The 16894-nt window shown below is 36.4% G+C and overlaps 1 protein-coding gene across 1 annotated transcript in view; it reads left to right on the top strand.

Annotated features, from left to right (window-relative positions):
- Window positions 1–4295, top strand: part of LOC126150978 (MFS-type transporter SLC18B1-like) — a 306251-nt gene extending 301956 nt beyond the window's left edge. The window contains exon 12 of the mRNA XM_049915911.1: window positions 4032–4295. Coding sequence (XP_049771868.1) covers window positions 4032–4295 — 264 coding nt within the window. The remainder of the gene's footprint in view (window positions 1–4031) is intronic.
- The last annotated feature ends 12599 nt before the right edge of the window (window positions 4296–16894 follow it).

Consider the following 16894-nt stretch of genomic DNA (forward strand, 5'->3'; position numbering starts at 1 on the left):
AGGTCCCCCCAATATAGCTGGCTGTGCTGGAACTTCTGGCTGCCATCGTGATATGGGCCGAAACATTTGTCGTGTGGAGAAGCACTACTGTTTGATTGGCTCACACTTAGTTTCAGCAGAAGCAGGAAATATTTTGACCTGCACAACATGATCAGGGCTATTCATGCACCTTGGAGATGTTACTAGCCAAGCTACTTTTGTCACCCTCTGTTAAACTGCTAGTAAGCTGATTGGTTTGAATTTCTGCCTCATGTGGACCAAAGTTCTGTTGCCGTGATGCGTGCAGTGGAGGTTGCTTTTGGCATCCATTTCACTTGTCACCACATCAGCATACGCCACTGTTAGTGGCTGATTTCCTAATGGATTACACACAGGATTTTCTTGATAAAATTTTTGGGAATACACTGAAGTGTTTCTCAGTATTACTAACCCATCAAGAAGGCTGCAGCTTAAGATGATACCCATTTGTATGGCATGTCGAGGTCTGTAAACACCTAATCAAGTGTCTCAGCTTCTTGGAACTTAGTGGGCTCTCTCAGCTGTCAGTCAGTCTTTAGACAGGACACCCCTTTCAGAGTAATGCATCATCATCATCATTATCATTCTCGTTTTCCAACTCCAGTTTCCCGAGTGTGGTGTACAAGCACTCAACATCTCATTCTGTCTTCATAGATATTCTGTTCCAGGACAGCTTTCCATTTGTGTCCTTTCTCATCCACATCTGAACTTACAGTTTCTATTCAGCATTTTCTTGGTCTTCCCTGAGGGTGAAATACCTTTTAAAAGGTCTTTGGCAGTTCATTCTCATTATGTGCCCATACCACTGCAGCCTGCATTTCTTTACGACACTGGTAACAGAAACCTCAATACCAGCTATTTTCCTGCTCATCTAATTCCTGATTTCGTCTTTTCTAGTTGTTTGATTCATAGTTCTAGTGAATTTCATTTCTGTTGCCTTAATTCTGCTGAGGTCTTTGTTTAGTAGGGTACATGTTTCTAAACCATATGTTAGATTGATACAAAATAGGTTTGGTACATGGTCACTTTTGTTTTTCGTGGAATTTTATCTGTCCAGAGAAGAGTTCTGATTTGACTGTAAAAATTGGATTTTTTCTGTGTCCTGCTGAGTATTTTCTGCTTAATTGGATTGTCTTTAGAGATCATGCTACCTATGTACTTGAAATGTGAAACAGATTCTACTTTGACTCCTAGAAATATATTTGAGGTTGTTCCTTGCTTGTTGATGGTCATTTCTACTGTCTTTGTTTTACTTATTTTTAATCCATAATTTTTGAATGTGTTGCTCCAAGTATTAAGTTTCTTCTGTGCTTACTATTAAATCATCAGCAAAAACCAGGGCATTTGGTTCGCTGTCTATTTTCTTGATAGATTCTATGGTCTTTGCCATTATTACTACAAGCAGGAGTGGTGATAGGGCACTTCCTTGATGGTCACCTCTCTCTGTTTCAAACCATTGTGATAATCTGTTGCCTATCTGGGCACAACTGTAACACTTTTGGTATAGCATTTGACTTTGTCGTTAGTTAATTTGGCATCTTTGTCTTGGAAACATTCCCACATCTAATAATTTTTTCATAATGTGGGGCCACAGTCATAATATATTTCTTTAGAGTCAGTACCGCCACTAAACTTTTTTTTTTATTTGCAGTGTTACAGTTACACAATCATGATTTCAGCTTTAAAGTGCCATTATCAAGTGTTTTGGTGCTGTAAAGTGCCTGAGATGGCATATTGTTATATTTAAAATACACTATTAGACACATTGTTTAAGGGTCAATATTTCTGGTAGAAGCCTACTGCTTTGTTTTATCACTGAGTATACCATCTTGACTCAAGAAATTCCCATATCTTGTTTTTCAATGTCCACAAATACAATCACAAGATTTCTTCCATATTCCCAAAACTTTTCTGTTAACATTCTTACCGCAAAAATAAGATACATAGTACCTCGGTCGTTCCTGAATCAATGTTGTTCTTCCTCAGGTGAAGGTTCTATTATCTTCCTAATTCTCATTTCTATGATCTTTTCTAGCAGCTTCAAGGTGTGTGACAGCAGTGTGATGCCTCTGTAATTTCCACATTTTCATTGACTGTCCTTTTTAAACAGAGGGATGATGACTCCTTTACTCCAAACTTAGGGGATTTTGTTTTCTTTCCAAACCACTGATAACACTCTATATAGCCAATTTAAGCCTAATATTCCAGCTGCTTTTATCATGTCTGAGCCAAGATCATCAAACCCTTTTGACTTTCCATTCCGTATCCTCCTTAATGCTGTTTCTACCTCACACCATGTTAATGGGTGTCAGTTAGTTTGGACTTAATCAATCACTCTACAGTTGTTTATGGTTGTGTTGTCCCCATCTCCATCAGCAGCAAGTTGAAGTACCTTTTCATTTCATCCCTGATCCCTTCCTTTGTTCACAATCATCTGTTTCCTGGGCAAGATTATTTACATATTCATTTCATTTGCTCTTTAGTACTTTGGTATCGTAATTTCCTACTTCTCTGACAGTCTTCTTCTCTCCTTGTAGTAAAGTCTTCCCAGCACTTTTCCTTTTCTTCCTGGATCAGTCTTTTTACAGCTAGTTTCTTTCTCTGGTATTCCTGAGCTAGATGTTCAATTGCTAATTTATTTAGTCTATTATCTGTTTTCTGTTTTTCATGGTCTAATATCCTTTTCAGTACATTCCTAGCTTTTACTGCTGTCTGTACACAATCATTCCACCAAGGTGTTTCCTTCTCTTTAGGTGCGGCACTTGTTGTCCACAGATCCCCTTGGCTTCTCTGACAAGGGTTTCTTTGAACAAGAACCATTCTTCTTATACTCCATCTTTCTCAGTTTTTGATAACTTGGCTGCTATTCATGCATTATACTTTATGTTCTTTTCCACATCCTTCAACAACCAAGTCCTAATCTGTGGCATTCTCTTTCATTTAAATTTTGACACTCGAACATCTTTTACGTCAGCAGTTAATAGCTGGTGGTTGCTATCTAGGCACTCATTGGGTATGACTGTTACATCCTTAACATACTGACCAGCTTTTATTTCTGTAAAATGTGCAGGACTAATGGAATAATGTGTACAAATTGTAAAACTGTTTATCATTCTAAATGCATGAATGTCAGTCCGTTGTGAAAGATATGGTTTTGCATGACATACAATGAAGGCAACTTTAGCAAAAAACTAAACAAAACGGAGTGCAACAAAGAAATTATTACTAAGCAGTTAGATGGGATACATCCTTCAAAATAAAAACTGAAGAAACAAAAAAGAAGTAAGTGAAGCAAACAGAGAACTGTTGCTAAATTCTAGACCTCCCGAACACCTCAGTGAAGAGTGTGGAAAATAGCAGAATGTGGTATCAAGTGCATTAAAAGTTAAATGACTGCCTTGGTCCACAGCTTTCACAGTGCTACGTGAGGAAAGTGCAGGTTGGCTTTCACATGACTGATGGTTTCAGATCCATGCTGGTTGGTGTGGAGAAAGTCATTTGTATAATACATCTCATTATGTTTAAGCTCACAATATGTCCTACAATTCTATAACAGATGGACATCAGAGAGACTAGATGGTACTTTGTGGGTTACTTCTGCTGCACTTCTTTCAAATGGGTGTAATACTGTGCTTTCTACCAACTACTGAAAAATTCAAAGGAGCTACACTGTACTATAATTAAGGGGGGGGGGGGGGGACACCAGAGACTATGTGGAACGTTTGAAGAATCAGCATTACATAAGAAATCTGCAAATGTACTACTGCATCATATTTAATGTTCCAGTAGTTACTATGATGGTAATATTAATCTAGAATTATTTAAGCATGGATTCTTACAGTACTTTGTGATTAAACAGAAGGGGAAGAAATGCTTATACGTGGTATCATGCTAAGTACTCTCCACCATGCACTTCACTGTGGTTTGCAGAGTATTAACATAGATGTGTTTGGGTATTATAGTCTCAGAAACTTTATGTAAAAATTCTTATATGTGTTTATTTTTGTTTACAGGCTGTGGTAACCTTAGTCTATTTTTCGGTGAAGCATACACAGCAGCACCACATCCGAGAGCAGAGCACTGACAGTGGCATCAGTGAAAACTATGAGAGTGAAAACAGTCCCCTGCTGGCAGGGGCTGAAGCTGGAGACAGAGTCTCGGATCATACCTACACGAGGGAAAGAGCTCAGTTTTATGGGGAATCGAGTGAAGGAAATGAAGCCACAGACTCCTGTCGAACAGTGTCTGTAACAGCAGGAGGTGCTTGTGAAGTATAGGGTGTTGCACTGCATACTGTATCATTTCAGAAAGAGAAAGAGAGAATGAGCCTGTAGTGTTCATTTTTTTGTAAATATTCTGTTTCTCTTGGCGTTGAATTGTTTCTTTTTAGCAACTTATCTTTAATTTTTCTGTCATTTGAGTGACATTGTACAGTATTTTTTCCACAGTAGTCAGTACAGTTCAGCTACATAGTTCCAGAGCGATTTTAGAAATTTTAAAATTCCTGCAGTTGCAGTTGTTAGCTACTAAACATTCAGAACATACTTTTATCTGCACCCATTGATAACGCCTTCTCACGATAGTCATATACATCTAAAAGACACAGATGCAAGCCTAACCAAATCATCATTTCATGTTGCACTTCTATAAATGGTTATTTCATGCTGTGAGAAGCAAGAATACAAATGACATCAGTCATTACTCATATAGATTATGTTTAAAAGATTTCTGATTGAGCATGGTCATGAACATATTGCCCAGTTGTACAAACACATCCTTCCAAACTTTGGCTACTGGTACGTTGAGCCTCCCAGCTGAAGAACTTTCTACTGAATACAATAATGGTCAAGTTGACAGGTGCTTCATGGCTCTTGTCACTTACATTCATTTGATAGCTCCTGCAACACCTGTTTACATGCCTGTCTGCCTCTCGGTGAATCCTCAGTACAATGAGTGACTGTCGCTGCTCATCTCAGTATTTACTCCCACTTTATCTTCAAATGGCAAGTAAATGGTTTTATTCATCAGGATTATAAGATGCATTAAGCCTGTATGTAACTCATAGAAGATTATGTTTCTGTGTTGCTTCTTTAAGAGATAGCTGGAAGCATAGAGTGTAAGAGCTTGAAAAAGAAAAATGAAAGATTTAGTTTTTAAATGAACAGGTGCATGGAAGATGTTTGAAGAAATGAAGGTGTGCACAATGGGACTAATTATATTTCATTCCATTAAATTGTTTGCATATGTGACTTGAACTGCACTTGTTGGGACTTACCCTTTCATGCAAAACCTTTCCTCTTCAGATTTTGAAGAAGAGACTAATGACTTCTAAATCTCACCGTCCTATTTCTTTGTTTGTGTTCACTTACGTGCATCATAAGTGAAAACTGCTCTTTATGCATCTGTATGCTTTTTATGCATGTGGATATAGTGGTTTTTATTCTAACATTCCAATTTTATGTTTAGTTTTAATTTGTACATTTAATATTGCTGTTTACTGGGTGAAGTATTGACTAACATTTTAAGAAAATTTTCAGTTAAGCTGAAAGTACTAACAGCGTGATAATGCCTGCAGAGTGTGTCATGTTATCTACCTGATTATTTTCATGATCACTACTGAAAATCACATTGTTTCCATTCTCTCAGACATCTGCTTGTTCTGCACGTCATTCATACCTGAATCAATTCATTGCCCCAATTAAATGTGTTGTGTTGTTGTAGCATGGTATTCCCAGTGGGAGGCTAATTACTGGATTAGAAAGCTTGTATCTCTCTTATCCTGGAGTTTGAGTGAACTTCCCTTCATTTAAGCTTCTTCACTGTATCCCTCTCTCCTCCTTCAGGAAGAAATTATTAGTTCAAAAAATTAGAGTGATTTTGTGTACCTTTTTGCGTGTTCATTGGCAGTACTAAAGATTTGTCCACTTGGAGGTAAGATCTGGCCAGAAATTCGTTTTCATAATTTTATAATTTTCTCAAATAAATTTTTCTTTTGTTACAGTTACAACCAAAGTTCACACAGTTATCGCTGCTAAGTGAAACTGTTCAAAATTTATGTCAAATTCAATATTACATTTTGCATGTAATTTGATAAGTAATTGTACACCACCATGTCTTCTTCTATTGTTAGCAGTAATGAGAAAGAGATAGCTCTAGACTGGTAGCCAGATACTGGGATTTACTGTCTCTGTAAAGAAAATATGGTTTATGTATGATGGATATTAAGAGTGAGCATTGGTCAGTTTCTCTTCCTCTCAGGGGAAAAATTATGTTTTAAAATATTGACACTCTGGTAATTACACAGAACATTTTGACTACACAGTTTTTCTGTTTGGAATGCATAGAACCGTATTTACCATGTTTCCTTTCTGCTTTGTGTCGTTAGGCGGTGCATGTCACAACTGTGTTGCCAGACACATATATCACCAACAGTTCATTACCTGCTCATTCTTGTACTGTTATCACATTTTGAATCTTTCCAGTTAAATTTGAAGGAAGAATGATTAAGCTTTAAGGTCCCACTGACAATGAGGTCATTAGAGGTGGAACTGTACTTGGATTGAGGAAGGATAGAGGAGGAGAAATTCAGTCATGCTCTTTCTAAGGAACAATGTCAGCATTCAACTGTAAGTAGTTTATACAAGTCATGGCAAATCTAAATGTGGAAGGGCAGATGAGAATACGAACTTCTGTCCTCTCAAATATTCAACTGCATTTGGTTTGCCTTGATGTTCCCTCCACTTGTTCCAATATTAACTGTTCTTTTTCATTTTAATAACCATATGGAGAAATACAATTATTATCATGAAAATGGGTCTTAGATCTACCAAAAGCCATCATAGTCTTCATACACAGATAAGTAACTAGACCTGGGAACAAACCCTAACCATTAACCACTGTTACAATCAATTCCAGGTCAGTCAACAGAAACAAAAGCAATGATGCCAGCTTCATACTGTGAGTCAGCAAATGCTGGCCTCCATTGTTTCAGGATATCAGTGCCTTTATCTTCATAACAGTTGAATTTTTGTTCCCTTCATTCATTGTCTTTTGATTGTAACATATGTCTTTCAGTTTACCCAGACCCAACCTTTGCTTGAGTTTTATCATATTTTAAGCAACAGACACTGACAAAGTATGTCAAATTTTATCTCATCTGATTTCTGATTACTCGAATGACAGATCTTATTGGCATTAATAGGGTATTGATGCTATGACTTCTTTTCAGATAACAACTTTTAGTTACTACTGTATTTACCTTGTAAAAATCGTCTGTATTGGATATATTTTGTACATCTTTTATTCTAAGAAATGTTTTAAGTTATTCTGTTAAAATATGAAAAAAATTACTGCTACCATTTTTACATTTTTGATGGATAAAACATATTTATGCTGAGTGTTTGGTTGTATAAACAAGTCTGATTTTGCAAGGTGCAGTTCCTTCCTGCAGTATAGAAAATTGATAGACTTTTTTTCATGAAGTGCTTTTTCTTCCATCAACCAGCTGTTAAAAATGATAGATGACTGTTTTTGTTCACTGAGTGACTCCTCATCATTAGCCTTCATGTTTCCTCAAAAATCTCCACACACCCCTACAGGTATGTTCTCTGCCTTTCATGTACCATTGATGTAAATGCATTAAATTACCAAGTGCCAACATTGACTAATTCTTGTTATTCTTTGCATTATTTGTATTATAATGCAGAATTATTCAAAAATGATCTACCTCTTCTTGTGTGATCACTGTGAATGAAGAATTCTAGTAAATATTGAAATATTCAATTTCCAGCCCTATGTAACTCACATGTAATGCATAAGCAGTAATCCATGAATTATGTATACCAAAAGCCCTTCTAATGGAAAGTCCAGGTTGGAATATTAATAATTATGAAAAGAATAGATTGCTACTCATGGTAAAGGTGATGTGCTGAGTTGCAGACAGACACAACAAAAAAGACTATTACACACTGAGCTTCCAACCAAAGCCTTTTTCAGAAAAATAAGGAAAACGCACACATTCACACAGGCAGGCAAAGCACACATGACCACTCTCTCTGGCTGCTTTGTTCGGAGATAGCGCGAGCGCGCGCGCGCGCGCGCGCGTGTGTGTGTGTGTGTGTGTGTGTGTGTGTGTGTGTGTGTGTGTGTGTGTCAGCCTTTTTGTTGTGTCCACCTGCAAGTCAGTGTGTTCTCTGTATGGAGGGTAGAAATCTATCCTTTTCATACAAATACTTCTTTAGCTTCATAAAGGCCTTAACATTTTGTAGTTATCTTGAGGTATACAGTGACCACTTCCATTTACACACAAAATTAAAAAAAAAAAAAACTCTCATTTTCTTTGGTATTATTATCAGTTCACCATCCATAGACTCATCTTTAAAATTATGATAATTGTATCTGTGACATATTTAATTATTTTAGATAGCTTTACATAGTATGTAGTTTACTAAAAGCCATCATGTACTAAAAAAATTGTAGGCCTTACAACTTTTAGATTGCATACTTTTACAACTGAGGTTCTGTGTAAATACGAGAACCAATTTTTAAATTTTGTATTCAGATAGGTATGATATGAAAAACAACAATGTGAGTCACTTTTTCTATATAACTTTGTATGCACCAGTGATGATTATTTCTGGTAAACAAGTTTGAAATGTGTGTTTTTATTTAACTGATATAAAAGTAGTTGGAATTAAGAGTAGTTAAGATAATTTTTCTTGATATGTAATGTCCATTACTCAATCTTTAAGGTATTTTAATGTCAAACAGCGGTAATGACAAACACTGGAACAGATTGAAATTTGTGCAATATAGTTGCACTATAAATGACATCAATTACTGATAGTTTATAATTGTAGAAGACTGTTTAAGATATTTGTCAACTATTTATGAAACTTTACCTGATGGTAGATAGATACTAATCATTCAATACATTATGAATAATTTTGTTGTATAATTGTAAGGGAATGCCCAACGTTTTAATATGTCTATACTCGTATTCAGTATCATTTTCTTCACAGTTGTATGTATTTTTTAAACAACAGGAAAATCTGTGTAAACAGCAGGTAATGAAGAGCAGATTTACATTATGTACCCTTAAATGATTAAAAACAAAAGATCTGTTAATTACTACTATTTTTCAGCAGATTTCAAGTAAAATCATCCTAATTAATGTTTATATCAAACATGCAAGAATACTGACAGGTTGCTGTTACTTGCAGTAGTTTGAACAATCAGTGACTATTTAATTATATTAATTTCAGTATTATGTAAGAGTTTAGTATTGATATGTAAGATGTACAATGGAGATGACTACACCATTTCATAAATTATTTATAAAAAAAAATTGAAGAACTGATGTAACAAGCACATATACAAGATGAATGTTATGACAGAATCAATGTAGATATGTGTGTAAGTAAAGCTGGCAAGATTACTGGTATAGAATATATGAAGATATGAATGCAGAAGGAAAAAAAAAAGATTAGTGGATAGAGGAGAAGACTGTGATGCAATTATTAATAAATTTGGAATAAAAGGTTACAAACAGTGACAGGAGGGCAAAAAATGGAGGGAAATACTATAAAGAAAAGCAGAAACAGAAGAATGTTTGTTGGGGTAAAAGGTTTTGGCTTAAGTACTCATGATGTCTGAGATGCAGCAAAACAATACAGTTTGGCTGGTTGGTGTCATTACTGCGCATTGAAATGAATTAACTGCCACAAAATACCAAAACAAAACTGTGGGAGGTTCCCCATTGAATGAAAATCTCTTCTGTGTTGACTTAAGGCTCTTATAAGTATTGAAATTTTAATAAAAACATCAGATATCTGCAAGTGGACCACAAGTGGATTTGAGGGACACAAGAAACATGGCTTTGATGGAGGCCATCCATTTTGAAGCAATTTTAGATGTTAAGTTGGGAAGAAAATACTTCTGTCACACTTTAAAACAAACACTGTTTCAGAGAAGACTACTTTTGTGCATAATTTTTCTTATGTGAATTTTGTTTATCTGTGTTTCCACAGGGTTTAATATTTATGTAGGAAAGAAAAAGAGGTTTTGTAAACTGTTGAAACCAAAAATGTCTCACTTAATTTGTTTTCATGCTCTTATTATGTCTTTGTGATAGTAAAAGCTTTATTTAATATCTCAAATACAATGTGAAATTAAGAGGACAACTGTAGAGTAACAAAGTTGATATTATAAATTCTGGGATTAGTTGTAAAAGCTGGAGTCATGAGGAAAAGATGTTCATTCATAACTGTAACCATGTAATCTTGATTGCTATCCTGAAATTCAGGTTCAGTCAGTAAAAATGAAAGTCTTTCTGTGTTCTGCAGTATTCTTAGTTATTATAAAGAGTTAAATATACAACACAGTTTCTAAAGTCAAAACTGACTAGTGCAAAAATGCTGAATATTACTGCTGTAGTACAAATCCTTAACATTCAGTCTCAACTAAAATATGTTTCATTAATGATTCTCTTCAGTATCTGAAATTACATTTGTAGATTGTGATATTTTTCTAGTGGTCGTCAAGATGACAATCAAATCAAAATAGTTTTCACATCTCACTTTTTAATGTCTGTTGTTACATATCTTTGACTGTTTCATAGATTACCAGATCTGCCTCAGTAACCACACTACATCTTTATTATTCATCTCAGAATTTAAATGATTTTGGCATTGGAAGTGTCTGTGATAGTAGTTTACATTATAGAATATTATTATTTGTAAATGATATAGTAACATTTTATATGAAACACAAAGCATGAACTATAGGTGCTTGTTATATTTACTGGTTTGTATTTATCTTGAATGCAAGTTTAAAATAACAGTGCCATATGGAATCTCTTTACATAGTATAGTATTCAGAACATGTGGACTTTGAGAGAGTAGTAGAACAACAGTTAGTACAGTAGCTCCCAGTTTCTGGCTATTATAAATCAAAGCAGTGTAATTACCTTGTACACCATCACTGGAATTCACTTCCTCAGTAGGAAAATAAAAAACATTCAGTGAATGATAAATAGCTCTATTATGTTAGGGACATGAGAAAATTGTGATGTGGCTGGTGATTGGTATGGCACTGCAGTAGCAACTCTGTTACTGCAAGAGTCCTGCCAAAAGAGAGTTTATATGTGTAGAGCAGACTAATGCTGCTATCACAGACTAATACTGCTGTGTCACAAGGAAAAATAGGTAAGGTAATGCCAGCACTGCAAAGCCTAGAATCTGGTGTCTATACCTGATAAATGTAACTGTAATCCTTGTCATTACCCTCTGAGAGAACCATTATTCCTTTGTTGCTGCAAATTTATGTACATCACATTTTTTTTGTTTACAAAATAAATTTGCTGGCTGTGATTTTGTGCAAATATATTGCAACATTGTTTCTTCCTTTTCATTTATTATTATTATTTTATTTATTTTTTGACAGTATTGGATATTCAGAGTTCAGTGACTATTTTTAAGATTTGTATACAGTTTCACTGATGTGAGTGAAAGAATTGTACAAGATGTTTGTCATCTTTAATACTGGTTCTTAGTGATATGAAATGCATCATATATTTTGTTTCACCTCATACTATCAGCTTCCATGGTTTTCTTTTGATACTTTAAACATTTTCCATTTTTGGTCATCTGTATTTCAGTTGCAGAATTGTAATTTTTGACTGTGTTGGGAAAACCTGTTCTCAGCCACTGAATGTAACTTTAAATGTACATCAAGTTTTTCATTTTTCATGCATGAGTTATTATTTTTCATTTCCTCATCTTAGATGTGAATTTTTAGTCAGTGTTTAAACAACAGCATTCACCCTCTTTCTCAGGTGTTACTGTGTTGGCTCCTGCTGCTGTGCTCTCCTCCTTTAGTTGTCATTACTGTGCCAATGATACATTAGACCACTCCCATCCCTGTCCCCCATGTCTAGTGCCTGAAACCATATTCTAGGTGTGGCATATTCCAGTATAGGCTCCATTGTTAGATAGGTTACTATGTTGGACCAGTGCTTCTGCTACCTAAATTGATAAAGGCAATAAATATATGTCCCATAAGGACAATGTATGTAGGTCGAGATGTTCAGAGTTTTAATGTATTTCAGGAATGTGTTACTGTGTTTGTGTGGGGTACTGTGCATGGTATTTGTGAATGTAAAACTCAGAAATGCAGAAAAGTATACTGATCTCAGATATAACACAGTAATAGACAAATGATTGAATTTAAAAATTTTACAAATGTAATTACGTGAGTGTTATGGATTTTTGTCAACAAACACAATTCTTTCCACTGGGTCAGTAAATACTTATGAGTTGGTTTTGAAAACATGAGGCAAAAATTTAACAAATGAATTTCATTGAAATGGTACCATAGCACTGTAGGTGTCATTTCCTGAATCTGGCCTGCAATGGAGTCTATTACTTCTTTCACTGACTGCCAGGTAATGTGTTTTGCAAATGGTAGATTTAAGGAGGAATCCCAATAAAAACTCTGGATGTGCCTAGTGAGGGACAGATGAGGGCAGCTGCCTTCCTCTAACCAGCCTGCACAGAAAGAAATCTTATACAAACTATACTCCTTCAGTCAAGTACATTATATGTACAGGCACCTATTATAAAGTGGTTCGATTACTATAGTGAATAACAATCATAGTTTTTCAGTTTAATTTTGTATGAAATTTTGCATTGTTTCTTGAACTCTTCCCCTCCAAGAAACTAATGAGTTATTCTCCCCCTGCCCCCCCCCCCCCCTCCTTCCTTCCTCTTCCAGTAGAGATCCTGAGTGTAGTTTGTACCTACAGCTGTCTGAGCTGTTGAGAAAGTGAGGAAGATGATGGGAATCCAGAAAATGTCGACTTAAAATTTGTAACTGACATGGCTAGAACACCAGTACTTTTTATATACTAAATTTTGTTACTCTATCTTGTACATTCTAAGGATTAAAATATCTCATTATATTTTTGTTGTAACCAAATTAAAAAAACTGCATTATTTCATCTGTCTCATGTTAACAGCACATTGTGAAATTGTGTTGCTGTGTTAAGTGACTATATAGATAACTCTTGTAATAACTAGAGTGAAATTGTGTATTGGCACATCTTTTGTCAGTTTCATGTAGGTAGCTTTGCAAAAATTAGCTGTATTAGATGTTGAAATATTGTGAAACATCTAATTTGTAAACTGTTGTTCAGAAGGCTGTGATTTTGTTGACTGTACTTAAAAAATATTGGCTATATCAATTATTTTTTGTAATGTTGAAGATAATTGAGCATTTGAAATTAAAATGTTAATAAATCATCATGGAAGACGTGGCCTTTATGTATTAACTTCATGACCTATATCCAAGAATTTGTGACACGAATATGAAGCATGTACGGCATGCAGACACCTGTATATTTGTGCCAGAAATGTACACTATCTTGACAACAGGATGAGCTGCCATTATCAGGCATGCTGTTGCACTGGTCACTCCATGAGCATGTTTGATGATGACAATTTAATTTGTTGCTAACAAACTCAACATGTCTATTGTACTTTTTAATCCATCAGCACACCTAATGATGAAAACTTTGTTTGTTGTAAAAATATTGTGCATGTCAGCCACAACAGTCTGACTGTTAACTCGGTAACTTTAAATGCGAACAGTGAACTTGTTGTTTCATTTAATAACTCGGGAGAAATTACGTCAAGAATTGCCATTGCTACTCTGAACTTGAACTGTGTTGGTAAGTAAAATAATTGTTAAAATTAAAATAAACTCCAGGGCCTGATGGAATCTGTATCAAATTCTATACCCAACTCACAGCTGAGTTAGTCCCTCTGTTAACTATAATATATTGTAGCTCCCTCAAACAAAAAAAGTGTCCAGTGGTTTGAAGAAAGCACAGCATGGCCCAGTAACATGAACATCAGGTATGTTGAACAGATGACCTCCTCCAAGCCAACCACTATGGATTTCAAAAATATAGATCATGTGAAACCCAACTAACACTTTTCTCACATGACATACTGAAAGTTTTGGATCAGGCAGTCAGATAGATGCAGTATTTTCAATTTCAAAAAAGCATTTGATGCAGTATTACATCAAGGCTTATTATCTAAAGTATAGTCATATGGGGAATCAGACAAAATATGTGACTGGGCTGAGGACTTCTTGGTAGGGAGGACCAGCATGTTATCTTAGACAGACTTGACAGATGTAGAAGTAACTTTTTGGTGAACACCAGCAAAGTGTATTGGGTCCTTTAGTGCTCATGTTGTATATTAACAATCTTGTGGGCAATATTAATAGTAACATCAGACTTTTTGCAGATGATGCAGTCACCTAGAGTGAAATACAGCCTGAATGAAACTGCACAAAATTCAGTTGCACCTTAATAAGATTTAAAAATTGTGCATTGATTGGTAGCTTCCTCTAAATGTTCAAAAATGTAAAATTGTGCACTTGATAAAACAAAAAACCATATTATCCTAAGAATATAATACTAGTGAGTCACAACTGTAATCTGTAAACTCATAAAAATACTAGGGTGTAACACTTAATAGGGACATGAAGTGGATTGATCACATAGGCTGAGTCATGGGTAAAAAAAACTTTGGTTTACTGATAGAACGCAAGGAAAAAACAATTACTCTACCAGGGAAACTACATACAAACGACTCATGCAACCCATCCTAGAACACTGCTCAAGTGTATGAGACCCATACTAAATAGGACTGGCAGGAAATACTGAACAAATACAGAGAAGGGCAGCACCAGTGTTCACAGGTTTGTTTGACCCTTGGGGTGTGTCACTGAGAGGTTCACTGTATCGGTAGACTCTTGGAGATAGATGGAAATTATCATGAGAGAGTCTACTCACAAAGTTTTGAGAACTGGTTCTAAATGATGACTCAATGAGTATACTACAACCCCCTAAACATCACTTCCATATGGGTTGTGAGGATAAGATTTGATTAATTACGGTGCATACAGAGGTATTTAAACAAATATTTTTCCTGCACTCCATACATGAATGGGACAGGAAGAAGCCCTAATAACTGGTACCGTTGGACATACCCCTTGCTATGCCCTTCTGAGTGGTTCACAGGCTATAAATAAAGATGTAGAAGAACATAATGACAATATCTTTCATCCAATACAGGTGAGAGAAAAAGAATTATGGAGCTTTAGGCAACATGTTTATAAAAGTACAGAACTACATCTTAAAGGTAATATGTGGTACGTTTGCTTATTATTTCTAGGTCCCAACTTTTATATCTGTGTGAATGATGTATTTTCAGTTGCTAGAAGTCAGTTATTGAAAATTCTCTTTTCAGGCACAAAAGAATTTGTGCAAGGCAATTTTTATGCTACCAAATCAGTTTTTCTTAAGTGAGGCACAAATTCTTTATTTAAAATTGTTGAGTTAAAAGTTGACAAATTTTTATCGCAGAAATATGTACCTAATTTTAGGTTACTTCTCAGCTGTATAAAAATGCACTAGAAATATTTAACTCATAACTGCATATGACATATTTTACTGGCTTTTGTGCAGGTCATCTCCTTTCAGTGGCCTGTTACTGTTATGTCGATGAGAAATGAGTCGTCGCCAATGTTGACTGGTGGCCAGTGCTAAATAGAAACACATAAATCACAGCAGGTTTGTCAGTAATGTCGATAAGGTGCTGGCTGCATGGTCTGGATCAGCAACGACTTAAATAATTAGAAGTCGTTGGTAAAATGATATATATTGTACTTAACTGGTTGTACAGGATTCTCCTTGGATGCATACATATAATTCTAAACAGATAGCTATTGAGGCCTCACTTAGGCCATATGTTACTAAGTGTCGTGTTAGAGGTTGCTTCCTATCAGCTGAAGACTGTGCTACTTTACTACTTGACGTCCCGAGTAAGAGCAGACGAGAGCTCACTAGAAACTTGATACAAGCTGCGGAACAGCACTAGTGCCACTGGTCACGACTCGCAGGTCCAACAATACTAATACAGACTGCAGTTGATAACCGCAACCCCTAACAAGTGTGGTATTGAAAGTTAATACCACATTCCTACCCTGCAAATCTGCAGACGGCTGTTGAATATGGCTTACAAACACTGTGTGGAGGACCCCATGCTGATGTAGGTGAGGAGGTGGGAAGCCTGACTGCAGGCGAGATATGCCCACCCACACCCTGCCATTTGGACCGAGGGGAGACAGGAAACACCTGGAAACCTACTCCAGGGTGCATGTCAACATGAGGTGTCTGCGCTTCTACAACTATGGGAGGAACCGAAGGGTCAACCTCCATTCGGTCAGGGCACCTGACTGGCAACAGACTGGAAACCAGGAAGTGCAGACTGCTCTATGGTGGTGGACAGTGTTGTAGTCAGAATTTCACTGTGCCCTATCACAGTTGATGGCACCTGGTCCATATGGTCATCTGGTCGCCGCAGCGATGCTGGTACTGCAGGTGACTCTGGTGCGAGACATGGCATCCGCGCTGGTGCATTGTCGCCTGGCAAAGGCGAAACTATGGGCGCTGGCACCCAGGGGCAAGGAGAACAAGGAAGAGGTCCTCGTAGGGGCAGCCCCAATGGTGCTGACACTGAAAACATAGGGCAAGTGGCAGAGTCCCCACAACTAAAGAGGGGCATCTGATTCTGATGCCTGCCCACCTCACAAGATGGACCTGATGTGACAAACATAGCGTGGCCAAGGTTGCGAAGAATGTGCCCTTTCAGCCATCAGTGATTGCCATGGAAATGTCGAAAATAGACAATATCATCTGGCAAGAATTTGTGGGTCTGCTGTGGCAAAGTAACGCGGTGCAGAGGATGCAACAAATTCATCAGAGTTCTGTGAGGATGATCATGCAAAAATTCAGCTGGAAAAG

Source organism: Schistocerca cancellata, chromosome 2 (assembly GCF_023864275.1).
Source record: "Schistocerca cancellata isolate TAMUIC-IGC-003103 chromosome 2, iqSchCanc2.1, whole genome shotgun sequence".
In the NCBI taxonomy this organism is placed as follows: Eukaryota; Metazoa; Arthropoda; class Insecta; order Orthoptera; family Acrididae; genus Schistocerca; species Schistocerca cancellata.